The sequence below is a fragment of the Neoarius graeffei genome, chromosome 15 (assembly GCF_027579695.1).
Source record: "Neoarius graeffei isolate fNeoGra1 chromosome 15, fNeoGra1.pri, whole genome shotgun sequence".
NCBI classification, from domain to species: domain Eukaryota; kingdom Metazoa; phylum Chordata; class Actinopteri; order Siluriformes; family Ariidae; genus Neoarius; species Neoarius graeffei.
The window spans coordinates 59,287,571-59,313,717 of NC_083583.1; the positions used below are offsets into that span (position 1 = coordinate 59,287,571).

At 42.0% G+C, this 26,147-nt stretch overlaps 1 protein-coding gene across 1 annotated transcript in view; it reads right to left on the bottom strand.

Annotated features, from left to right (window-relative positions):
* The window catches only part of ly75 (lymphocyte antigen 75), a 123,845-nt gene that overhangs the window by 16,084 nt on the left and 81,614 nt on the right, over positions 1-26,147 (bottom strand). Inside the window, exons 14-31 of the mRNA XM_060941729.1 lie at positions 22,108-22,189; positions 21,922-21,993; positions 16,799-16,919; positions 16,639-16,674; positions 16,373-16,542; positions 16,209-16,270; positions 16,057-16,133; positions 15,828-15,958; positions 15,639-15,744; positions 15,330-15,472; positions 12,383-12,512; positions 9,627-9,850; positions 9,336-9,495; positions 9,012-9,170; positions 5,743-5,865; positions 5,456-5,641; positions 5,119-5,342; positions 1,642-1,822 (exon numbers count right to left, since the gene is read on the bottom strand). Of these exons, the coding sequence (XP_060797712.1) occupies positions 1,642-1,822; positions 5,119-5,342; positions 5,456-5,641; positions 5,743-5,865; positions 9,012-9,170; positions 9,336-9,495; positions 9,627-9,850; positions 12,383-12,512; positions 15,330-15,472; positions 15,639-15,744; positions 15,828-15,958; positions 16,057-16,133; positions 16,209-16,270; positions 16,373-16,542; positions 16,639-16,674; positions 16,799-16,919; positions 21,922-21,993; positions 22,108-22,189 (2,387 nt within the window). The remainder of the gene's footprint in view (positions 1-1,641; positions 1,823-5,118; positions 5,343-5,455; positions 5,642-5,742; positions 5,866-9,011; positions 9,171-9,335; positions 9,496-9,626; positions 9,851-12,382; positions 12,513-15,329; positions 15,473-15,638; positions 15,745-15,827; positions 15,959-16,056; positions 16,134-16,208; positions 16,271-16,372; positions 16,543-16,638; positions 16,675-16,798; positions 16,920-21,921; positions 21,994-22,107; positions 22,190-26,147) is intronic.

A 26,147-nucleotide genomic window follows, 5' to 3' on the forward strand; every position in this document is an offset into this window, starting at 1 on the left:
AGATTATCAAAAATCATATAAATTTTTGCCAGCATTTCTCAGGAGAATAGCATTAATTTTACAGCATGGATAGCGATAACGGCAGTATTCACAGTGAAAGCGAGTTTTACTACCCTGAAGAAAAAGAAATAAAAGAAAACATTTCAGGAGAAAGCTAAAAACCTCTAACTGTTGCTAATGCCGAGCAAAAACATGGCTGAATCCTGAATGACTCCTATTTGTATAAATAGGGGACTACATAGGCGGCAAAATGTAGTTTTTTTCCTGCCATGGAAGTGCACTTGTATACCGAGGAGGAAGCCATTTGCATTACAGCCGTGAATGAGGATTCAAAATGGCAGCTCGGCTCGGTTTCCCCTTTCACGCGCTCTCGTTTTCTGTTAGAATTTGGTGAAGAAAAAAAATGATTATTTACCAGCTTAAGGTCGGTCCGTATGGTAAAATACCATGACCTCGGCCTTGAATACTGACCTCGGTCACGGTATTTCATGCTACGGACCTCCCAGCTGGTAAATAACATCTATTTATTATACACACAGGACACTTTTTTCATGGAATAAAAACACGTGTTCTATTCCCTTCTAACAGGTTTCATTCATTTGGTTTGATAGCATGCAATATGGTTAGCGTATCGCTTATCCTACGTGTATTACGTCACTCTACTCAATGGAGAATGAGCATTGAATATGGTTTACGATATTGCATGGTTGTCAAGACAACATGAGGTCACGTGTCAGAGCTGATGCGAATATCTAACGAGAAAGTTTTTATCTTTGACTCGTTCAGTATCGTGCTAGCTGAATGGAATATATCTGATATACCACTCAGCACCAGCCAATATTATTTAAATACGTCACTCAGATCCGAGATGTATTTCATATGAAAAATGCGAGTTTTTCAACACGAGAAGATAAACTTCACATCTTCAAGCCAACATGTGATTTTCTTTTTATTATATCGACACATTCACCAACAAAAAGTCCCCAAATTTATCAAAACAACTCCTCGATTTCCTCACAGTGACATACATGTCAGTTTTGGTTCGTATGAAAAATATATGAGTGGCGTATTTCCCAGTAAAACGCTCGTGTCCATATAATATTTAACAGTTATTCCACGTAATCGAGTCGTCCATGAGCTGATAATCGACGAGGCGCGTAGCACGGAGTTGCCTATAAGCCATGTACGACGAGATTGAGTGGAATAACTGTCTATTCTATCCACATTCACTGGATTTTGAGAATCATTTTTATTTTTTGCAAAGTCGATCAATAAAAACATTATACAAAACGTCTGACAAAATCATTTCCGCTTAGAATGTAAACAAAGCGGCAAAATGACAAGAGCAATTTGTGAAAAATGTGATAATTCTTGAAAAATAATAATAATAAAAAGATACACTCATCAAATACTTTCATTCCATATTTTGTTGCGTTTTTTAGTGTTTTGTTTTCCGAGGTTTTTTTTTTAATTTATTCCTCATTTGGTTCAGCAACACACTCTGCCATTTTGTTTTTCTCTACTCACAGTATATGAGCTGATATCCTAGTAGTAGAGTAACCAATCAGAGCGTGCAATTGCTCATATCCAGTGAATGTGGCTATAATAGGGTATTATGTTATACATGTGTGTGTATTGTACTTTTGCGGCTCTTGTAACAAATAGCCCCCTCCATCTCAGCAAGGCAGTTGACTGCAGTCCAGTTGCCTTTCGAGTCCACGTAGACGCATTTTTCCTCCGAAATAGAGTCCGTACTCAGAAACCCTTCAGGGTGGAACTTCAATGCCGTGCCATCTGACCACTCATAAGGCCAGCCACTGAACTGCAGGAATATCCAAGACTACTGTTAACATCATTACATACTCTTAACACCCTTGCGCATGACATCATGCATCACGTGATAATTTCACCTGGGGGGAGTGCAAACAGGCACCGTCTTTCATGTAAGAAAGGCTTAATGTGTCTTCAGTATGGTTCATTTTTGCACTGTTTTTGGTTGTTCAAATACAACCCCAATTCCAAAAAAGTTGGGACAAAGTACAAATTGTAAATAAAAACGGAATGCAATAATTTACAAATCTCAAAAACTGATATTGTATTCACAATAGAACATAGACAACATATCAAATGTCGAAAGTGAGACATTTTGAAATTTCATGCCAAATATTGGGTCATTTGAAATTTCATGACAGCAACACATCTCAAAAAAGTTGGGACAGGGGCAATAAGAGGCTGGAAAAGTTAAAGGTACAAAAAAGGAACAGCTGGAGGACCAAATTGCAACTCATTAGGTCAATTGGCAATAGGTCATTAACATGACTGGGTATAAAAAGAGCATCTTGGAGTGGCAGCGGCTCTCAGAAGTAAAGATGGGAAGAGGATCACCAATCCCCCTAATTCTGCGCCGACAAATAGTGGAGCAATATCAGAAAGGAGTTCGACAGTGTAAAATTGCAAAGAGTTTGAACATATCATCATCTCCAGTGCATAAGATCATCAAAAGATTCAGAGAATCTGGAAGAATCTCTGTGCGTAAGGGTCAAGGCTGGAAAACCATACTGGGTGCCCGTGATCTTCGGGCCCTTAGACGGCACTGCATCACATACAGGCATGCTTCTGTATTGGAAATCACAAAATGGGCTCAGGAATATTTCCAGAGAACATTATCTGTGAACACAATTCACCGTGCCATCCGCCGTTGCCAGCTAAAACTCTATAGTTCAAAGAAGAAGCCGCATCTAAACATGATCCAGAAGCGCAGACGTCTTCTCTGGGCCAAGGCTCATTTAAAATGGACTGTGGCAAAGTGGAAAACTGTTCTGTGGTCAGACGAATCAAAACGTGAAGTTCTTTATGGAAATCAGGGACGCCGTGTCATTCGGACTAAAGAGGAGAAGGACGACCCGAGTTGTTATCAGCACTCGGTTCAGAAGCCTGCATCTCTGATGGTATGGGGTTGCATTAGTGCGTGTGGCATGGGCAGCTTACACATCTGGAAAGACACCATCAATGCTGAAAGGTATATCCAGGTTCTAGAGCAACATATGCTCCCATCCAGACGACGTCTCTTTCAGGGAAGACCTTGCATTTTCCAACATGACAATGCCAAACCACATACTGCATCAATTACAGCATCATGGCTGCGTAGAAGAAGGGTCCGGGTACTGAACTGGCCAGCCTGCAGTCCAGATCTTTCACCCATAGAAAACATTTGGCGCATCATAAAACGGAAGATACGACAAAAAAGACCTAAGACAGTTGAGCAACTAGAATCCTATTTTAGACAAGAATGGGTTAACATTCCTATCCCTAAACTTGAGCAACTTGTCTCCTCAGTCCCCAGACGTTTACAGACTGTTGTAAAGAGAAAAGGGGATGTCTCACAGTGGGAAACATGGCCTTGTCCCAACTTTTTTGAGATGTGTTGTTGTCATGAAATGTAAAATCTCCTAATTTCTCTCTTTAAATGATACATTTTCTCAGTTTAAACATTTGATATGTCATCTATGTTCTATTCTGAATAAAATATGGAATTTTGAAACTTCCACATCATTGCATTCCATTTTTATTTACAATTTGTACTTTGTCCCAACTTTTTTGGAATCGGGGTTGTAGATAAAGGTATTATCGTCTCCCTGGTATCAAGAAAAAATGTTAACAAAAAGAGAAGCAAATGCTTCAAGGATAACGAAGGAATGAGTGATTAAAGAGAATAAACGAGAGGATCTGAGCCTGAAAACGCCAGAGAAATTCGTGAATATCCACATTTAGTAATCATTTTATTTCAGGTAAGAACTAGTATTTAAAATAATAGAAAGTCAGAAGTAAGTAGGGAAGAGTTTGCCTAAGAATCTCGTTTTATTTTTTCTGCTCGCATTCAAGTTAGCTTCTTTGTCAAAGTGTTTGATTTTCTTACAGGTGAAGCCGCTTCCTTATTCGACACGGACAACCCAGATTGGGCACCAAGCAAACAACTTGGACATAACTCAGTAAAAAACCCAACGTGCATGATACTGTAAACCCTAAAAGAACAGATTAAGAGCAGAGAGCGCTGGAGCTTTGTTTCTGTTATCGGAGGAACCCAGTCCTGTGCGATAATGAAGCCAGAGTGTAGTAATGACCCTACGGTTCGAGAGTGTTCACACACACACACACACAGGCTGAACTTTACAACAGCTGCATGCACGTGAAATGGAAATAAAAATCGACTAAGGCGGGAAAAACTATTTTGGATAAAATTGTTACTGTCCGTTACACACTGATCAACCTGCGTGACTCAGTTGTGCCTTTTGAATCGAGAATAAATGAAGAGGGAACTGAACATTAACCGTTTATTGAAATTATTATTACAAGCCTGATTATAGGTACTATATGACTACAGCTACAATTGGAATGTGCTGATTCTGTTAGCGTTTGTAATTATTGTTCCATCCACTATTAGATAAAATTAAATAAAATCTTACAACATTGTTTGAAAGTCTAGAGCAAGATACTGTTTTAACAATAATAATCACTGTATAGATGACAGAGTGCAGATAGCTGTGTAACTAGATGTCCTTGGGGTTGCGGAGTCATGGAGGGGTGGGAATACCATCCAGCCCACAGTTCAGGTCAGAGTCCTGTGAGAGCATTTTGGCTTTCGCAACATTCTGTTGGGAGTCTTTACGCAAAGAAGATTTTCTTGCTTGGGTAATTTTTTATAAAATTGTTCTTCCGTGTCGGGACTCTTTTTTGGTGTTTACATTCCAACATCTTTGTAGCTAACGCTAGGCCACAAATCTACATCATTCCAATCGTTTTGACGAATTTTGTACAGCTCATAACTGCTAATAAACTCTAATTTCCGTGCTTTGCTTCTTTCTGACTATCCAAGTAATCTGGCAGTAGAACTTTTTTAGCTGTAGTTTTCTTCGGACAACAGTAACCGATGCCGGACATCTCCGCGAGGCTTCAGTATGTGAACGGTATGTAAACAAAGTTCGCTTGTCCCCCCCAGGACTAGGGTAGCGATGGTTGCTAACGTAAATGTGACGTCAGTGCAAGGGGTCTACTCATCAAAGCAATGATAAAAATACTACAACCATCTACTGAGAACGAAACACAAACAAGCTTACTTACATCGAGCCTGGAAAGGCCAGTCCAGAGAGGAAATCCATCTCGTTTAACAATCTGTGCTATGTCTCTGTTAGCTGCTTCGTCGTGAATGCTAACAAGATGGCCACCGTCACTGCTGCACTCCTTCAGGGCGTCGTACCAGTTCAGTTTCTTCGCAGCCAAGCGGAAGCTATAGCCAGCTGGAGTTTTCACATCAATTGGGTCCTTTCGATACTCCTCGTTGTGATCTTTAAGAAAAACAAACAGCCTCTGAAAATGCCTCTATGGTGGTTTGGATCACACGGTGTTCACTCTGTTCTTTCAATGATCAAACCATGACTGTTGCGAATTCATGTCTTACCGCTTTCAATTTTGCAAACCACAATGGTCCTCTGCTTGAAAGGTTTAAAAATCTTTTCCTGCTCAAACAGGTACCATTCTCCAGACAGGCTGAGACCAGCCATGAACGGCTCGGTGGCTGTCGGTCTTCCGTTTTTCCAGTTCGAGTACTGGACGTAGGTACCATCATGCCATTTCAGTTTCCCATCTACAAAAACAGCAGAAGTACAACAAAATATTTATAAAAACAAGTGTTGTGGGAGCGTTATAAGAACCCATTAAAAGTACATTGTCTAGATTTACCAGTACCTTTCTTATCTCTGTGCATCCCCAGCCACACAAACGAAGCCAGAGCTTTAAAAGGCTGAAGCTGCGTCTTAATAAATTCGTTCTCCTCTTCATGCCGAATGGTCAGAAGGTTACCCTTTCCAACTGAGGTCAGTGGGGGGGGGGAATAAAATAAATGAATGGTTACTTATATTATATAAATCAAACAAGACAGTCCCTTTCTCCCCTTCATGATTTTATTGTATTGTTATACGTTATTTTTGACCGTCTACAAAAAGCTTTTTCGACATAAATGTAGAAATACTAATTTCAATCAGTCATTTTGACGTTAATCGCAACTCTTTGTTAAATTATGTGATTAATTAAATTAGTTGGCTGCCCTTTTGATAGCTACCAACCGAGGAAAGCCTGACCCGTGCTTCCTCCAAGAAACATGAAGCCAGTCAACCATGTTCTTTAACTGTTGCTCACGGTGCATAACAGGGCATTGTAGAACACACTCCGAGGAAAGTGCTATCTGCCTTCTTCAGCATACATGAACTTACCGTACAGACGCCACAGTTAAACAGTGTCGCTGTGAATGACAAAAGGAGAGAAATCCGTCCTGCCCAGGCAGCACGGGCAATTTTGCACCCCTGGCCTCAGGATTTCCTGTTGTGCGACTCAGGAGCTAGAGTTGCTCTTTAATTGTACAAATGAAAAACAATCCGCATCTTATAATATGCTTAACCCTTTCTCACAGTACACTGGCGTTCCATTCTGCTGGCGGAACGGAAATCTGGAAATCGACTTTGACGTTTGTCAGTCAGTATAAACTGACTGAATCAGGAAGTGAAATACAGGGTTAGTCAAAATTACGTTAACACAAATGGATTATTTTTCTCCTGCAGATAGACGTACGCCATGGGTGACAGATTTGCTAACATAATTTTGACTAACCCTGTATTCTATAGCCACAAATTTGTTATAATCCTTCAGGGTTTCTGTTGACCATTTTACACAGCCATTAAAAAAAAAAGGTCCCTCAATATTGCAACTTCGGTTGTTTACAGTGAACCAAATAAAGCCATGTGTATTTTTGCACAGCGTGCTGGAATTACGCAAGTATCGGCATCTAGGCTGATGTATAACACACTATGCATCGGAAACACTCACACTCCTGATCCAGGAAAGAAGAATGTTAAAAAAAAACCACACCCCTGTTCCGTTATACCAGCTGTCCCTTTTACAACCCCGATTCCAAAAAAGTACAAATTGTAAATAAAAATGGAATGCAATAATTTACAAATCCCAAAAACTGATATTGTATTCACAGTAGAACATAGACAACATATCAAATGTCAAAAGTGAGACATTTTGAAATTTCATGCCAAATATTGGCTCATTTGAAATTTCATGACAGCAACACATCTCAAAAAAGTTGGGACAGGGGCAATAAGAGGCTGGAAAACTTAAAGGTACAAAAAAGGAACAGCTGGAGGACCAAATTGCAACTCATTAGGTCAATTGGCAATAGGTCATTAACATGACTGGGTATAAAAAGAGCATCTTGGAGTGGCAGCGGCTCTCAGAAGTAAAGATGGGAAGAGGATCACCAATCCCCCTAATTCTGCGCCGACAAATAGTGGAGCAATATCAGAAAGGAGTTCGACGGTGTAAAATTGCAAAGAGTTTGAACATATCATCATCTCCAGTGCATAATATCATCAAAAGATTCAGAGAATCTGGAAGAATCTCTGTGCGTAAGGGTCAAGGCCGGAAAACCATACTGGGTGCCCGTGATCTTCGGGCCCTTAGACGCCACTGCATCACATACAGGCATGCTTCTGTATTGGAAATCACAAAATGGGCTCAGGAATATTTCCAGAGAACATTATCTGTGAACACAATTCACCGTGCCATCCGCCGCTGCCAGCTAAAACTCTACAGTTCAAAGAAGAAGCCGTATCTAAACATGATCCAGAAGCGCAGACGTCTTCTCTGGGCCAAGGCTCATTTAAAATGGACTGTGGCAAAGTGGAAAACTGTTCTGTGGTCAGACGAATCAAAACGTGAAGTTCTTTATGGAAATCAGGGACGCCGTGTCATTCGGACTAAAGAGGAGAAGGACGACCCAAGTTGTTATCAGCGCTCAGTTCAGAAGCCTGCATCTCTGATGGTATGGGGTTGCATTAGTGCGTGTGGCATGGGCAGCTTACACATCTGGAAAGACACCATCAATGCTGAAAGGTATATCCAGGTTCTAGAGCAACATGTGCTCCCATCCAGACGACGTCTCTTTCAGGGAAGACCTTGCATTTTCCAGCATGACAATGCCAAACCACATACTGCATCAATTACAGCATCATGGCTGCGTAGAAGAAGGGTCCGGGTACTGAACTGGCCAGCCTGCAGTCCAGATCTTTCACCCATAGAAAACATTTGGCGCATCATAAAACGGAAGATGCGACAAAAAAGACCTAAGACAGTTGAGCAACTAGAATCCTACATTAGACAAGAATGGGTTAACATTCCTATCCCTAAACTTGAGCAACTTGTCTCCTCAGTCCCCAGACGTTTACAGACTGTTGTAAAGAGAAAAGGGGATGTCTCACAGTGGGAAACATGGCCTTGTCCCAACTTTTTTGAGATGTGTTGTTGTCATGAAATTTAAAATCGCCTAATTTTTCTCTTTAAATGATACATTTTCTCAGTTTAAACATTTGATATGTCATCTATGTTCTATTCTGAATAAAATACGGAATTTTGAAACTTCCACATCATTGCATTCCGTTTTTATTTACAATTTGTACTTTGTCCCAACTTTTTTGGAATCGGGGTTGTACACAAACATCAATTCCGCCTCCGTTGATAGAAAAACAAAACACTGTATACAACTACCCCAGTAAAAATGACATCATTTAAACCTCATGGGTTCAGTTTAAAAAACACTTATGAAAACCTGCAAATTCCTAAAGCCCCGAGTGTCTACTTTCGTATAAGCCATTAAACACTATTGTTGATTGTGACATCACATGGACATCCCCCAAACAGGCAGAAATTCTTTTAAAGAGTTAACAATGATTTTTGCAGGATTATAAAAAGCATAAATCTTCTCCAGACCAGTGTGTGAATACGCCGATACTTCGTGACTACCAAGTATCAGCGTCGATGTTGGTTGACTGATGGTCTGTTTTTCAGTGTAGGTGGTTGGCTGATGGTGTTGGTCAGTCAGCAAGTGAACATCAAAATGCTGTTAGAGACTGCTGATTTGGAAACGTAAACATTCATTCATTCAGTATGGCCCATACCAAGACTCTGGCACGTCTGCATCTCGTTGTTCTCGTCATGTTCCTGCCATCTCGCAGCCCGGAGCACAAACGTGTAGCAGTTGTTTTGGAATGGGATCCAGTTGGGTCCATTGTTCTCATGTGGACACATTTTAGTGTCATGAGAAGGTATGACGTGCTCTAGTTTAGGGGGAGAGAAAGGAAAAAAAAAGATTCGATGTAAATTATAATGCTTGATTGATATCAATTAATAATTTGATTTCCATCAGTCCCTGACTTCCATTGACAATTAGCAAACTAACAAGGAAAAGTAAGTTTAGGAGTGAGCATTTTAAACGTTCAGACCTTGCGGAATGCGACAGATCGCCCCTTTTAGCTTCTCCTCGCATTCCGTGGCTATCCAGAAACCGTCAGTGTTCAGATAAACACATTTCCCTTCAGTGTCCTCTGGGCCCCAGCGGCTGAACACGGTATGACTGCGATCTGTCCAGTGGTACTGCTCATTCTGGGGAAAACGTACCGAGAACAGCAAACTTGAAACGCTAGAACCTTTGCCAACCTTGTTTTGTCTAGCCATATTTGCATTTACTCTGTGACGCTTGTTTGCGTGTGTATGCACAAGAAGGAGGCTTTTACGTTTTCACTGAACAGTCCGATCCAGAGTGGATGCTGAGCTTTGCTGACGTTTACAGTGAGCACCGCCTGCTCGTATGCATCAGCCACACTGGCCAGGTCCATATTATTCTTCTTACATAACGCCCGAGCTTCGTACCAGGTCACATTCTCCTTCAAAACCAGCTTAAAGGTGTTACTGTTGATTTGGAACTCACCCTCAGTTACCACAGGGTCCTCCTTTTTATCTGGGAAAATCAGACAAACAAATAAATAAATAAATAATCTCTGCAAAACAAATCGTGATATCTTAAAGGGTAAAGAAGCAGCACAGATGGACTACTTTATTTATTTTATTTATAACAATGTGTATACAGGAGGCTCTCATCACTGTGGTGTTTTTCAGAGAGCACATATATAAAATCGATCCAATAAACAAATAATATAAATATAAAAAAATGATGCAAATAAAAACTAAGAGCAAAATATTTATAAAATAATATAAAATGCATTTAAGCAAAATTAAGTTCATCAGTAAATTTAGATGCCCGTCTTACAGTAACGTCTAAATTGTTCCAGTCAGCGGCTGCATGAGATATAAAACACCGTTTGCCCCAGTTAGTACGCGCAAGTGTAAATCCTGACGACGGCATGCATCATAATTATATACACACTGCCATTCCAAGTAAAATTAAAATGTATAATATTGTTAAGGTATTTATATCCAGCTATACAGTGATGGCGGCGGCGGATAGCTAGAGGTTCTCATTTTAACTGATTAAAAGCATGAGTGGCAGAAAAGTACTTACGCTGGCCAAAAATAGATCTTGCAGCATTATTTTGTAATATTTGAAGGCATTGCATGAATACTTCATTATTTTTAAATCACCCTATACTAAATCAGCATAATCAAAAAGCGGTAATATAAATAAGGCTATTGTAAAACGTCAAGCGAGCGCGAAGCAGTAGACGATGCTTAACGCAGCGCAGTACGGCAAGCCTCTGACAGACTTTTGTGCTTAGGGCATCTACAGTTGTGGTCAGAAATTTACATACAGTGACATGAATGCCATCTTGGATATGAATGTCATTGCAATATTTGGGCTTTCAGTCATTTCTTTGAACTGTTCTTTTTCTGTGGCAGAATGATTGTACAGCATACAGCTTTAATAAAAAAAAACCCACTAGAATTTGGTGCACAAGTTTTAATTTTCTTTGGGTTTTCTGAAATCAGCACAGGGTCAAAAATTTACATATGGTCACTTAGATTATTAATTCAGAGGTGCTGAAACTTCCAAAACGTCTCTTATCTTGCCAAGGCCGAGGTCTCTTAACTTCCTGTTACTGATCGTGATTGACTACAGCTGGTAGCTTTTCTGTACCTTCATAAAAAGTGTTTGTTTACAGCACTCATTGGACTGACCAACACACAGAAAAATGAGAAAGTCCAAGGAGCTCAGTGCAGATCTGAGAAAGAGGATCGCTGATGCACACAACTCTGGAATGTCTCTTCGAGCCATTTCTAAACAACTGCAAATTCCAAGATCAGTTCAAACAATTGTCTCCAAGTTATTGTGAGGTGTAGTCACTTTGCTTCAAGAAAACCCAAACTGTCACCCTCAGCTGAAAGGAAATTGGTTTGGATGGTCAGGAACAACCTGGGAACCACCATGGCACAGCCCTGCCATGAACTGGAAGCTGATGGATCACTGTCTACAGTTCAGATCACCATGGCACCAAGAGGCTGCTATCCAAGAAATAATCCCCTGCTCTAAAATTGACACCTTCAAGCTTAACTAAAGTTTGAAGCTGACCACACGGACAAAGAAAAAGCCTTCTGGAGGAAAGCTGTATGGTCAGATGAGACAAAGATTGAGTTGTTTGGCCACAATGACCACCATGTACAGAGGGACACTGTACCAGCTGGTGATGGTGGTAGGATCATCATGCTCTGGGGCTGTTTTGCAGCCAGTGGAACTGGTTCATTGCACAAAGTGGATGGAATAATGAAGAAGGAGGACTACCTCAGAATTCTTCAGCATAAACCATCAGAAACTTGAACACGACTTAGGAGTTACAACAGGACAATGAACCCAAACACGCATCAGAGCTGGTTGTGGAGGATAAAGCAGGCTAACATTAAGCTTAAAACAAGTCCTGATTTTAATCCTATTGAAAATATATGGACTATGTTTATAAGTTGAGTCCATGCCAAGAAGAAAGAAAAAAAAAAGAAAATTTAATTGAACTCTACCAATTCTACCATGAAGAGTCGTGAAATATCCAACCAGAATTCTGCCAGTAGCTTGTTCATGGTAAACAAAAATATTTGGTCAAGGTGAATCTTGCGAAGAGACATTTTACCCAAATATTAGGTGTGCTGTATGTATAATTTTAACCCTGTTTTGATTACAGAAAATCCAAAGAAAATTATGCACCAAATTCTAGTGTTTTTTTTAATTAAAGCTGTATGCTGTACAATCATTCTGCCACAGAAAAAGAACAGTTCAGAGAAATGACTGAAAGCCCAAATATTGCCATGACATTCATATCCAAGATGACATTCATGTCACTGTATGTAAACTTCTGACCACAACTGTGCATGATCAGACCAGGTCATGTTTTCGCTTAGCGTAACACCTAGATACTTAAAAGATTCTTTGCACTCAAGTGGCTGACCATTAACCTACAGTGAAAGATTACTAAACGAGCTAAGCTTACGTGTACTACAGAATATTAAAATTTTACATTTGTCAGTATTTAAAAAGTCAAAAGTCTACCTGCATAATACTGGCAGATAGCGACGCTCTGCTCATCAGAGCAGGAAGTGTAGTCCCAAGTGCCCAGCATGTCCGAATGGGGATCATTAAACATATAGGCACACATCTGCAAGCTGTCCTGCTCAAAAAGCTATAGAAAAACAGATGAATGTAAAAATGCTTTTCTAAAAAGAAAGTCGGGAATATAGTGAGTTTTTTTTTTTTAAATGTAATAGTTACTGGTTTTCAGAGGTGGACAGAAACGAAGTACAATTACTTGAGTACTGTACTTAAGTACACTTTGAGTATCTGTACTTTAGTATTTTTTTTTTTAAACTTATGACTTTAACTTCACTACATTTGAAAGGCAAATATCGTACTTTTCACTCCACTACATTTCTGTCAAGCTCCTCGTTACTCGTTACTATGAAGCAGCTTTGAAAGTGGATTTTTTTTTTCCCTTTTCTTTTCTAAAACGTGATTGGTTTCTTCGCAGGTGACACAGAGCCGATCAGTAATCACTACGGTCACGTCACGTCCATAGACTGTATAAAATCAAGTTCAATGATTTCTCATCAGCGTTATTTAACACGATCGGTTGACGGCAGAATGGAAGGAGGCGGTTCTTCTAGAGAATGCACGCACCCACGGCTTTACCTAGAAGCCATGTTTCAGTTTTCTGAAAGGATTAAAGATTCGTTTCGTTTTAAATGTTTGCTTTATTTGCTGAAAATGAACCACATCATGGCAGGGGCGCAGATACGGTTTTTGAACTGGGGGGGACAAAGCTGCCAGCAAACCAACCCCAACCCCACCCCCAACATGTGTTGTCAACATGTGTTGACTTTCTAATGCCGCTTTTCCACTACCAACGCGGCTGAGCCGAGCCGTGCTGAGTTGGGCTGAGTCGAGCTGAGTGGGGCTGTTGGAGTTGCATTTCGACTACAATCGCGCTGAACCGTGCTGGCTGGAAGTGGGTGGACACATTGGGTGGAGTTAGCGAAAGTGGGTGGACGTCAGGTGATGTCGTTAGGCGGCGCCAACAGTGACCTTTTAAGCGGTAGTCTCACGACCCGGATAGTAAACAATAAACATGGAGGACATGGAGTCGTTAGTGTTGCTGGTCTTGGTGCTGTGGCTTGTTGTCGCCGACAACGCCAGCAGATACTGGCAAGAGCGTATAGATGAGGCGAGGCGCATAAGGCTTCATAATTCTCGTAATTCTCCTTCTTCCGGGTTTGCGGTGTTTACAGATCCCAGCGTGCTCGCGGGGCGTGTGTGGGCGTGTGAGGACACTCCTCCTCACCAATCAGTGCACAGGGGAGTGTCTCCTCACGCCCCTAGCCTCACTTAGTTCGGTTTGGCTCGCTTCAGCCCCACTCCAAAACCGTGCGAGTTTTGGGGGCTGAGCAGGGCTGAAGCGAGCTGAGTCGTGCTGTTCTTAGACAGTCGAAACGCGAGCCGTGTCGGGCTGAAGTGAGCTGAAGCGAGCTGAAGTGAGCTGAAAAAGGGTAGTGGAAAAGGGCCATAACTATGCCTGTGTGTTGCGTGAGCGGCAGTCAGTCAACAACTCTTCGCAAAGTTTCCTTATGAAACAATATGCTCGCTGAAATTATGGCAGGGAACGCCAGATTAAACATTAAAACTGCCTTCTGAGCACTGTATCTACAGGCTGCCACCGAAAGAAGGAGGCTACCAGAAAGGCATCTCTACTCCGTACGATTTTACTTTCACTATGACATTATCAAAAAATTGCAAGGTGATATGATAAAGTAAGGCACAGTTTACTTACAGTCGGTTTTTTTTTTTTGAAAAAACGATGCAATCGTTTTCTGCCTTTTCGGTTTGGCACCCTTCATCATGCCGTGTTGGGGTCCTGAACTAGGAGCTGTCCCCAATATGCCTGTCAAACTTGTTGTGGGTAACCATAGCAACCAAGTTCGAGCTCGCAACCTGTGCAGTCTGCGCAGCTCAACCAACTGAATAGCAGTCTTTGTTTTGTTTTATGTGAGTTGTTGCAACTATGTCTGTACTGCTGTGCACCTCAATAAACCGAATGGTAATTAGTCTTTTGATTTTTCCGTGAGGTTTGCCTTATGCAAAGAAAGACAGCATAGACGTTTTTTTCCTCCCTATAAGTGGGGGGGACCGAATGAGGTGAATTTAAATCTGGGTGGGACGAATCCCACCCGTCCCCCCCTCTATCTGCGCCCGTGTATCACGGCCTACAAAAACTCGTCGTCCAGCCTGCGGAAACATATTGAGGGATATAAACGTTTTATTCCAAGAGAAAGCTTGCAACGAAGTTTTCTGTGCTTTCAGAGCTAGCGATAACGTTGCAATAGCTATGCAGTCTGGTTAGTCAAATGACTTTCTATAGATTTGCCCACCAAGTTGCCGTAGCCTTGTCCACAGCTAATGTTTACACATAGCTAGTTAACTTGAACACTCTTAGTTAGCACGTAAAAACGGAGTTACGCTAACATGAATAACGTTAACTTATCTGAAGTCCTTTCAGAAATATGTTTTAGCAAAATCTTACCAAATAAACAGAATGTAGAAATCTTTCTTTTCTAGTAGCGTTAGCCACCCAATATGATTTGGAGTTTGAAAAGAGTTTGCTAGCATGTCAGGTGGAGTTTCACTGACTAGCTAGCTTAACGTTAAACCACCATGACGGCACAGCATGCGTTCATTTTGTGAATTCACATTTCTGTCTTTGGTAACAGCGTTAGGTTTTGTAAGCGTTGTGGCAATAATACAACGATGCGTTGACAGAAAACGTACTTTTAATACTTAAGTATTTTTAAAAGCAAGTACTTCAGTAAAAAATTGACTGTCCAACTTTCACTTGTATCGGAGTAACATTTGACCGGTGGGATCTGTACTTTGACTTAAGTAATGAAGTCGGTACTTTGTCCACCTCTGCTGGTATTGTATCTAACATATGAAACAGTGGAACACTTGCACTGATGCGTAGAAGACGTAGCTGGCCATGGATCAGCGGGTTAAAGTTGTGGTAATTCACTGGCGTACCGTCCACCCACTGATTGTCCCTCAAACCAATCCAAAGCTTTTGTGGTTTTCCTGGCAGCAGGGTGGTGACGAAGTCTGAAGACAGAATCAAGCAGAAAAACACGGGCTCTTGTCTGAACAAGTGAAAGAAGCAAAAACCAACTTGCACCAAAGACGTTATGGATAAAATCTGCCCTATGGTCACAAATTGAAACAAAAACAAACAGTGAACAGTTTGCTTCCATGCAGGAAGTGTTCTCACCCTGTTCAGTTTGGTCTCGGATGGACAAGAGACTTCCCCTCAGGGTCTGGCAGAAATCGTTAGCTGCTTTAAAACTGCTGGACTGTGGCTTGGTCACTGTGTAGCACTGTAAAACACAAACAGGAAGGATAAAGCAGTGACTGGGACTGGCAGAAGGCCTCCATGCTGCAGAGCAGATCAGTGGCAAACCTTGTCTCTGAAGACAAGCGCGTCTTTCTCGCACGGTTTGCCGGGGGGATGTTGTGATCCAGCCTCCGAGGATGTGACGTTTATCGTCTCGCACACAAACGGCTGTTTGACCTCACATCGGACCTGGAACTCTGGACAGTTAACACGATTGCATGTTAAACGCGGATAATTAAAAGAGGAAAGGCGAAACTAATGAAGAAGTGACGATAAATGTCATTTCCTGGTGTACCTGGTGTGAAGGATCCAGGGCTAAGTGAAGTACATCTGCCCAAGAACATCGTGTGAAAGGCATGCAGACGAGCATACCTGCAAAACACGGCGATTAGTGGCTCTGGATAGAGCCAAATTCGTCTGCGCCTGGATTCAAACTAAACTACTCACCTTAAAGGAACAAGAGGACCAGGTTCACGAAGATCCACCCACCAGTTCCCCATACCTGCATGCTTCAGAGAAAAACAACGGACGTTAAATCCTAAATCCACTGGATGCTTTAAAGAGGTCGTTCTCTGTATAGGCCGAGGCGCTGCACATTTGAGTAGTCCTACCTTATAGAGATGTTCATGCAGGTGTCTGGCCGTGTTGAAGGACCTGAGTGTGGCTAGTTTGCTTTTGTTGCTGCTGCAGTACATGCTAGCCTCTTCATAGGACAAAATGGGATTGGTCACAAACCAGAACTCCTGCCCATCCATAAACACTGAGGTGTTATGGTGTCCGTCTGTAGCGCAGAGATAAAATATACACACTGCACTCAAATCAGCTTCCTCAGAACACAGCAAGATGAATGGTGACAGGGAAAAAGGTTATACTTCACCTGGGTTATACCATTCAGGATTCTTTGGGATTTGACCTGGAACATACATGACAAAATAATGAATCGACTCGGAATAAACGACTTGTTTGTTGTTCTCGCTACGTGATTCTGAAGTTTTAAACAAGAAGCAGTGCTAGATAGACCTAAATACTTGGCTTACCTCGTGGGATCTGACACACCCACTCCAGCTTAGCATCACAGTGAAAGGCTCTGGGGTAAAACTGATTCGGACCTTCCGCCATCAGGAGAATGAACAGCAGCATGTATTTTTTCTTTAGCGACTGGTTAGAAAACACACAGACAGCGCATGTGTAATAATCAAGGACTGGACTAGGGCAGTGCCTTACACCCAGCACTGTCAAATTCTTTAACCTGATTGGCCCAAAGATGATGACTCATTTTCTAACAGCAACGCTCGGACAGTAAGGGCCCGGTCCCACAACACCGATAACTATAACTGTAACTCATGTCAGCTATAATATCGGTTGGTCCTGCCACTCAGGTTACCAAAAAAAAAAAAAAGGGCTGATACATAGACACAGACAACCATTCACACTCACATTCACACCTACGGTCAATTTAGAGTCACCAGTTAACCTAACCTGCATGTCTTTGGACTGTGGGGGAAACCGGAGCACCCGGAGGAAACCCACGCGGACACGGGGAGAACATGCAAACTCCGCACAGAAAGGCCCTCGCCGGCCACGGGGCTCGAACCCAGGACCTTCTTGCTGTGAGGCGACAGCGCTAACCACTACACCACACACACACATGGCTGTTGGTTTAAGCAATTATCTGACTGGTCAGATACTTTATTGGATGAGGTTCAGGTCTGGGGGGGAAAAAAAAAAAAAATCACTCCAGAAGCACCCTCACTGATACCGATAAACTCAGGCCTGGGCTATAATAATAATAATAATAATAATAATAATAATAATAATAATAATAAGTTGAATTTATAGTGCACCCTTCTCATACCCAAGGTCGCTTTACAATTAGGAAAGAAAAAAAAAGTCTACCAAAAGGAGGTCAGGATGTCATTCCAATGGTGTAGCTACCACAGTCCCACCAAAAGGCGTACAGCGATGTTGCCTGCACAGCTGTTGGGCAACATCGCTCGAACACTGCGCCAAGCACAAAAGCACCGCCGCACAACCACGATGTTAAAACAGCAATGAGCTCACTGCAGTCCATATCGAGGAGCACAGGCATCACCCACAGCGAACCAAGGCCTGGAAGGAACCGACGCCCAAAACTGGGTTTGGCACTACACCATAACCAACGGACAAAACACAAACAAAAAACAAACCACCCATCAAACTACCCAAACATACAAAAAAAGGGAAAAAAATAAAATAAAAGCTGCGGTGAGAAGCAACAGCCAGAATGCGCACAGCATATTCTCAACCAGAAATGGAAACAAAAAGGGTGTCGTTATCGGTCTGGTGTGACCACCAACCACCAACTGCAGGGAACCCATTTATTCATAGTTGTAGTTCTCGGTATTGTGGGACCAGGCCTTAATACTAGCTGTAACTGAAATCACAGTGGAGGAAACTTGACATAAACAGAGTGTAAAAAGATGTTTCGATGTTTATTTAGCAGTTCTGGAAGTCTCCAACATGAGCATTACGTAACAATCAAGCTTTCTGACACTGGAACATCTGCAGGGCTTTCTGGTTCCTTTATAACACGACAACTTGCAAGTTCGGACTTGCTCAATTGCTGGGTTTCAGTCATGCGACTTTTCTTAGCGTTTTTTACCGGAAGTGAAATAGCTGGTGGTCTAAACAGCCGCCGTAGTGCAAACAACTAGCGATAAGTTATCAGAGTACGCTCGTAATCTAGAAGCCGCTGCTGGCTTTAGATCTATTCAGAAGATCACTATGTGCAATGGAATCGACCCCGACAGTCTGGGAAAGAAGGATTTGTCATACGATCTCGAAAACGACCCTTCAGTCGAGTTCCCCGACATCTCCAACTATCTGGTGTTGCAGGCGTCCTTCTACACCGCAAAACACATGAAAGCGTGGAAGAGTATGGAGGCTTACGATTTTTCGTACGTGGCTGGGTAAAGGACCTCGGGATCAAGTCACTGCTCAATGAATCCTGGATTGTTTTTGCCCGTGTAAGTATGTTTTTTTAAGCTTTTCGCTCGCGTCTTTACAACAAAATGCTGCAAGTTGATTCTCACTTGTGTTGGCTCTTATCTCTCCGGTAACTCGTTCACAAAGATCATCAGAAACCCCTTTAAAGACCTGGATCTTAGTTAAACAAGACGGAGAAGTGATCACGGCGCATTGTAACTGTACGGCTGGGGAAGAATTTTGTCGCGACCTTCATGCATATGGGCTTTGTGAGGAGGAAACAAAGAAACAGCTGGGGACTTTAGCGCTTCGTGATTAAAAAAAGTACCGTAAAATAACGACACGTAGCAAGAAAAGTACTTATAAAACACTAAGGACGTAGCCAAGAGGGAAATACAAAGCTTTCACCAAGTGATCACTGCAAACTCGAACAGGATTCGACTCGGCTCCCTTCGATCTCAGTGAGAGGTTCAAAAGCCACCTTTCTCCACGTCTTTTTGTGAAATCCTGTGTTCGTTCAGCCTTTATTAGTTCACGGGGAACCCTGAAGGAACTTTGATCAGTTTCACGGTTTGATCGAGTCGAACAACCTAAAACAACGCAAGCGTGAGGCATTTTTCATGCGAGCAACGCACCTTCTCCGTACAAACGCTTTGTCAGCTGAGCTTTGGTAGACCACCAGCTAAAGTTTTGAATAACTAATGAGGCGGATATGACGTCACGCAAAACCCAGCAATGAGAGAGAGAGAGAGAGGCTGGCGGTGCTGTTATATATGTGACAACAGGAACTAATTTTTTCCCCAGGTGTTCCACAATATTAAGTAACTATAAATGTGTAAAATGCACGTCATTTTACGTAAATAAAATTTTCAATTGTTGCCAAGTTGCTGTGGTATAAGAATAAAACAAACCCTTTGAGACATGCTGTTACAGGAAAATGATGAACGTCAAAGTGGCAACAGTAACTCCTCATCACAGTGGACCGTATTACACGATCCTGTCGCTTATTATTTTCCTACAACAGCACGCCTGGTCGTGTTTTATTCCTTACCCAACATGGGCGGATCTACCGGGGTGGCATAGGGTGGCAAATGCCACCCTAAAAGAAAGCCTTGCCACCCCAGTTGGCAGCGACAAATTCAAAGAAAAATTACGGCCAATTTGACATTTACGTGCGCGAATTTCCAATGTCCGACTGCGGCGAATGCAGCACGAGATAACGCCAGAGATCGGTTGTTTTGGAAAATTGAGAGGCGCGAAGCGAGGGAGCCAGGAGTCGCAAGGAAAGGAGACACGGGAGGAAAGTAACTATCTATCAAGAAATGAAATTATAATGAATGAACAGTGCTAGCATAGTTGCGATGCTGATTTTGAGAGGATAAAAATCAGGTTGGAGAATGTTATTTAGCTAACTATAGACCCCTTCGCAGTAAACGTCATTCATACGTAAGCGGAAATTGCGCGCACAGCCTGGACTCAAAAAAGACTCAGAAATGCCTAGTTGTTGTGTTTTCGGGTGTCAGAATCGTAGCAGTGATGGGGTTAAAATGTTCAGAATTCCAGCAGGATCTCACCCATTCCAAAAAAAAAAAAAAACGCCGACGTCTATGGCTACAAGCCATCAAACATGTAGACTGGGATGAAAGCACCATCAAAAATGCGCGGGTTTGCAGCGCCCACTTCATCACAGGTAAGATCAGGCTATTTATTAAATCTTTCTTTTTTATTCTTTCTAGTCTTCGTTTATTGATGTAGCAAAATACTTTGGTAGCGTTTGTCTGATTAGCTGGGTCATAGTTACACAATGTAATGAATATTGTTAGCATGTTAGCTTAGCTTTGCATGCAATTTTGTTTGTAGGAGAGGTCTCGCTTGACTCAAGCAGTCCAGATTTTGTGCCATCATTATTTGTGTATGCCGAAAATCACAATTTTAAAGCAAGGATGGAAAGGTAAAATTGTGTGCCCTCACTCTAAATGCCAACTTACGTTGACTGCTCTAACCTAGCTCCCGCCCCGTTCAGTTTCATTTCTGCTCTCTGCCTCTCGCTTTTTACGCAGCTCTGATTTCTCTTAGCTGCACTCTTTACACTATCATTCCTTTCATGCCATTCCCTCCTGCAAATTGCTGTTTAGTGTTGGTATTTGCTGTTGTAGCTAAAGCCACATTGCCATCACATCACTGGCATAATTTGATTAAAACAAAATGAATGTGAATGTCCCATTGTTAATCAAGTTGTAGTCTCGCTGTAACCAGAATGTTGATGGCAGGCTACTTTTGTAAATAGGTTTTTTTTTTTTTTTTGAGTTTGACATTTTTTGTAAATAGTATGACTGCCTTCAGGTATCAGAGGAAAATGAGGAGGGAACTTACTAACATCGTCCGTCCACTCTTTAATTAAATGCGGATCCGGTAGGCGATGTCCACTTGTTAGAGTTAACTTATTTATGTAGCATTCTCGATCTTGTAACGACAATTGTTTGGCATAATCTGACCGCTCATAATGCCGGTCTATGGGCAGCGCCATTGTTTCTGGGTCCAGGCTGCGCACGCATCCTGGCAACGGCCGGTTTGTTTACAAACATGCGAAGGGGTCTATACATGTAATGTGAAGCGTTTTGCTGAGCAACATGGAAATCGCCGCGTTCAGCTGTTGGAGGCATGACAAGTTCATGTTATGCTCACTGGTGAGCCTTTACAAAGTGTGAGGAAAAAAAAAAAACTATAAAATGTGACCCTGGTGTAAATGGTTTAAATCATGCTGAACTTGAAGCAGTGGTGTTGTTTTTTAGTGTCTGTTCTTTTGCATATACAGTATAAAACTGTCCAGAAACGGTATAGACCTCATCTGAGAATGTGTGTTCTTCGTGAACAATAAAAGCATGAGATTAAGTTTGTCTGTATGAGTTTGTAAATGGCAGCCCATGCCCTTTTGTAGTGTGTACATACTATTTGTCATCAAACTGTGATAACTGCGATTAAATTCAGTATACTGTATGTACGTCTGTAATACGTTGCCACCCCTCAAAAATTCCTGCCCCCCTCTTGCCACCCCATAAATATTTTTCTAGATCCGCCCCTGTTACCTAATGCATACAAACTAGAAGCACTGCAAAACCATTTACCGCACCACGTCTCTGCTCAGTATTACTGATATTCTGGTGGACTCTAGTTCACGAGATCGATGTGCGCTCACCTTAAAGGCAGTGCAGTCTCTGTTATACTCATCATCTTCATGGAACTCTTCCGGAAATATCTTCATGGACACCTGTAACGGAGCAGTTGAGACGGGTCAGAAGCTGCCTGTATAGAAAGCACTACTAGTTAAAGAGCCTTGCTAACTGTAAACTATTTAAATCCGTTATTGTCATTATTAACTCACAGGTTGCCCATCACTCCACTCCCATCGGTTGTCGTTGTTTGGATTTCGCCGATTTAAGCCAACCCAGAAGTATCGATCATCACTGCACAACAGAAAAACAAACACCTAATCTGTCAGGGTGATCAGGGTTCCTTCCAGAAAGTGAGTTACTCAGACACGATAACTGACATTTCACTAAATTTGTAGTTTTACACTTACATAGAGCACGCGCAAATTTTGTGGGTTGCCCTTTGCCTTTTTTTTTTTTTAAAACTCCAGCATGTACAATCTTAGTTACAATATTAGTAAATTGTTTAAAAAGACGACACGTTGTAATATTAAAATGCTTATTTGCTTTTTTAAATCCTATAAAATTCTATTACTGTGTAAAACAAACGCCATTTTTGTCGTCAATTTTGCTGCTGGACTTTTATGATGGGGCAGCACGGTGGTGTAGTGGTTAGCGCTGTCGCCTCACAGCAAGAAGGTCCGGGTTCGAGCCCCGTGGCCGGCGAGGGCCTTTCTGTGCGGAGTTTGCATGTTCTCCCCGTGTCCGCGTGGGTTTCCTCCGCGTGCTCCGGTTTCCCCCACAGTCCAAAGACATGCAGGTTAGGTTAACTGGTGACTCTAAATTGACCGTAGGTGTGAATGTGAGTGTGAATGGTTGTCTGTGTCTATGTGTCAGCCCTGTGATGACCTGGCGACTTGTCCAGGGTGTACCCCGCCTTTCGCCCGTAGTCAGCTGGGATAGGCTCCAGCTTGCCTGCGACCCTGTAGAACAGGATAAAGCGGCTAGAGATAATGAGATGAGATGAGACTTTTATGATTTTTATAACCCCAAATCAAAAAAAAGTTGGGACGGTATGGAAAATGCAAGCGGGGGGAAAGAAGGAAAAAAAAAAAAAAGGAAGCAGTGACTTCTAAATTTACTTTAACTTGTAGTTCACTGCAGACAGTATGAACTCAATATATTTCATGCTTTGTCTGGTCAACTTCATTTCATTTGTTAACGCACATCCGCTCCTGTGTTTCAGGCCTGCAAACGCATTCCAAACAAAATTGCGGCAATTTAGGGCTAGTAATGAGGCAAAACGATTAAATAACGATGTGATTTGAAACAGGTGACTAATCTGGATTTGGTACAAAATCAATATCCAGAAAAGGCCTAGTCTTTAATGAGCAAAAATGGGCTGAGGAGCTCCAGTTTGTCAACAAACGCGTGAGAAAGTTAATGAAACGTTTTAAAACAAAACAACGTTCCTCAAAGAAACATGCGAAGTGATTTGGATATTTCACCCATCTACGGTGCAGATCTTCATTAAACTATTCAAGGGATCTGGAGGAATTCTGGTGTGTAAAGGTCAAGGGCTCAAGCCTAATCTGAACACCGGTGATCTCTAATCCCTCAGATGGCACTGCATCAAGAACCGTCGTTTGTCTATAGCTGATAGAACCACATGGGCTCGGGATTACTTTGGGAAACCTTACAATACGGAGTTACATCCACAAATGCCAGTTAAAACTTGACTGTGCAAAAAGGAAGCTTTTTATTAACCGTGTCGAAAAGTGCCGTCGACTTCTTCTTTGGGCTTGGAGGCATCTGGGATGGACCATCACACAGTGGAAACGTACTGTCGAAAGAAAGCCGAAAGTCCTTCCCGCGCTACATGGCGCATAGGGCGGCGCCAATCTTTGTTTCAGTCGCCCTCGTCCTCTCGCCCATTACATAGCTAGGGTTACAATCGGGGGCTGGTCCTCCGGTAACCACGAGAGTTTGACTCCCCACTCGCATCTGTATTGCAGCGTGCCTTGCCAGACGGCAGCAGGTACCACTTTTACGATGGTCTTTGATATGACCCGACCACGAGTAGAACTCACGATCTCCCGATCGAGAGGCGGACACGCTAACCACTAGGCCACCTGTATGTATTGTGGTCAGACGAATCAGTATTCCAGGTTTTTTTTTTTTGACAAAATGGATGTCGTGTGCTCCAGACCAAAGATGAAGAGGACCATCCAGACTGTTACTAGCAACCATAAGCAGCCATGGCTGAAAGGCTAGAGAAGCAGCTTTGGGACCAAAAGGTCACCAGTTTCATTCCCTAGACCACACATTTTCATTACGTTCTGGGTTACAAACAAGCTTTTATTCAGTTTTAAAATCAACCGTAACTTGAACAGCAATTAACTATAACCAAGACTATAACTAGTATAAACAGCAGAACTTCATCTGGCTATGAGGCAGCTCTTCAGGGGTGAAATTTGGTAGCAAGGATCCACCACTGGGCCATCTTTATTGGCCTTTGTTTTATTTATGATGGCTCTGAAGCTCTATATCTGTACTGAGCGTCAGATTATTACAGACATGCACGCTATGAGAACCTTTCATGAAGTTTGAATTTTAAACAACGCCAGAGGGTTTGCTGCTACAAGCTAAAATATGGTGCCAACATTCAACAAAGTGGAATTTTTAAGCTGGGAGTTTAATATTTGTTCATTATCCTTCAATATTCGGTCTGTCAAACACAATCCGTGTGCTGCCAAAGACAAGAGAAAAGTTTTATTGTGAATTCAAATGAATCCCTGATGCGCATTCCTTAGATATAAGAAATGCAATAACCATGCAATAAATTTGGTCTGCTGACAGCATGGAAAATCTTATCGAGCACAAAGTTTATAACAGCAGTTACGCAATTTCTTTCGAAGCAGTTGCTTAATCCATTCTATCATTTTCAAAACATCTGGAACATTTTGTCATTGCTGAGAGACCTCTGACTGTAGCAACTTACTCACCATGACACCATTCATGCTCTTAAATTTTGAAGTAAGTAAGTAAAATGACTTATGTACTTCATATGGAAGCCTTTAGTATTGAAAGGAAGGCTTAAGTTTTAAAATTTACTTTTACGGTTATCAATATACACACAATAACCAACCATGGTAAAGCAAAAGACAAGTTTAGAAACCTTTTTGTATATTTATTAAAAATCAGAAAATTAAATCTGTCTTTAGGTAAGCATTCAGGCCCTTTATCCAGTACAAGCACCTTTGGCAGCAATTACAGCTTCGAGTCTTTTTGGGTAAACCTCTATAAGCTTTTCACATCTGGATTTGAGTGAGCAGTTTCTCCCATTCTTTCTGGTAGATACCCTTAAGCTCAATCAGACTGGCTGGGGAGCATCTTTGAACTGCCATATATATATATATATATATATATATATATATATATATATATAAATAAACGGGTCACGTGGAGACTTGTGTTTCGGATGAACCTTCACCTTTGTTCAAGGCCATGTGCAATCTAGAGCAGGTTTTCTTCAAGGATCTCCATGCATTTGGCTCCATTCATCCGTCCCTCAATTCTGACCAGTCTCCCTGTCCCTTCCATGGAGAAGGGCCTCTGTGCTCTGCCGCCGCCACCACCATGTTTCAAAGTAGGGATTGTATTACCAGTTATTGAACAGTACCTGGTTTGCAAAGGAGTCATGTTGAGCACAGAAAACTCCATTTTTTTTTTGCCACATCAGACCAGGGAAACATTTTTGTCATGCTCTTGGAGTCATTCAAGTCCCTGCCATATGCCTCTTACTAAGGAGTGGCTTCTGTCTAGCCACTCTACCATCAAGGCCTCATTGATAAAGTATTTCTGAGATGGTTGTCCTTCCAGATGGTTGTCATTCCAGAAGGATGTCGTTTCACATCTTTCCTTGATGGTAGAGTGGCTTCTGTCTAGCCACTCTACCATCAAGGCCTTATTGATAAAGTATTTCTGAGATGGTTGTCCTTCCAGCAGATTCTCCCATCTCTGTGGAGGACTTCTGAAGCTCTGTTTGTCCATGGTGTTCTTGGTCACCTCCCTGACCAAGGTCCTTCTGGCCCAGTTATTGAGTTTGGACAGACGGCCAGCTCTAAGAAGAGGAGTCCTGGAGATTCCAAACTTCTTCCATTTCACAATGATGGAGCCCACAGTGCTCTTGGGGACCTCCAAAGCTTTAGAAACAGTTTTATAGCCCAAAGCAGATCCATGTCTTGATCGTGGAGGTCTATAGTGAGTTTCT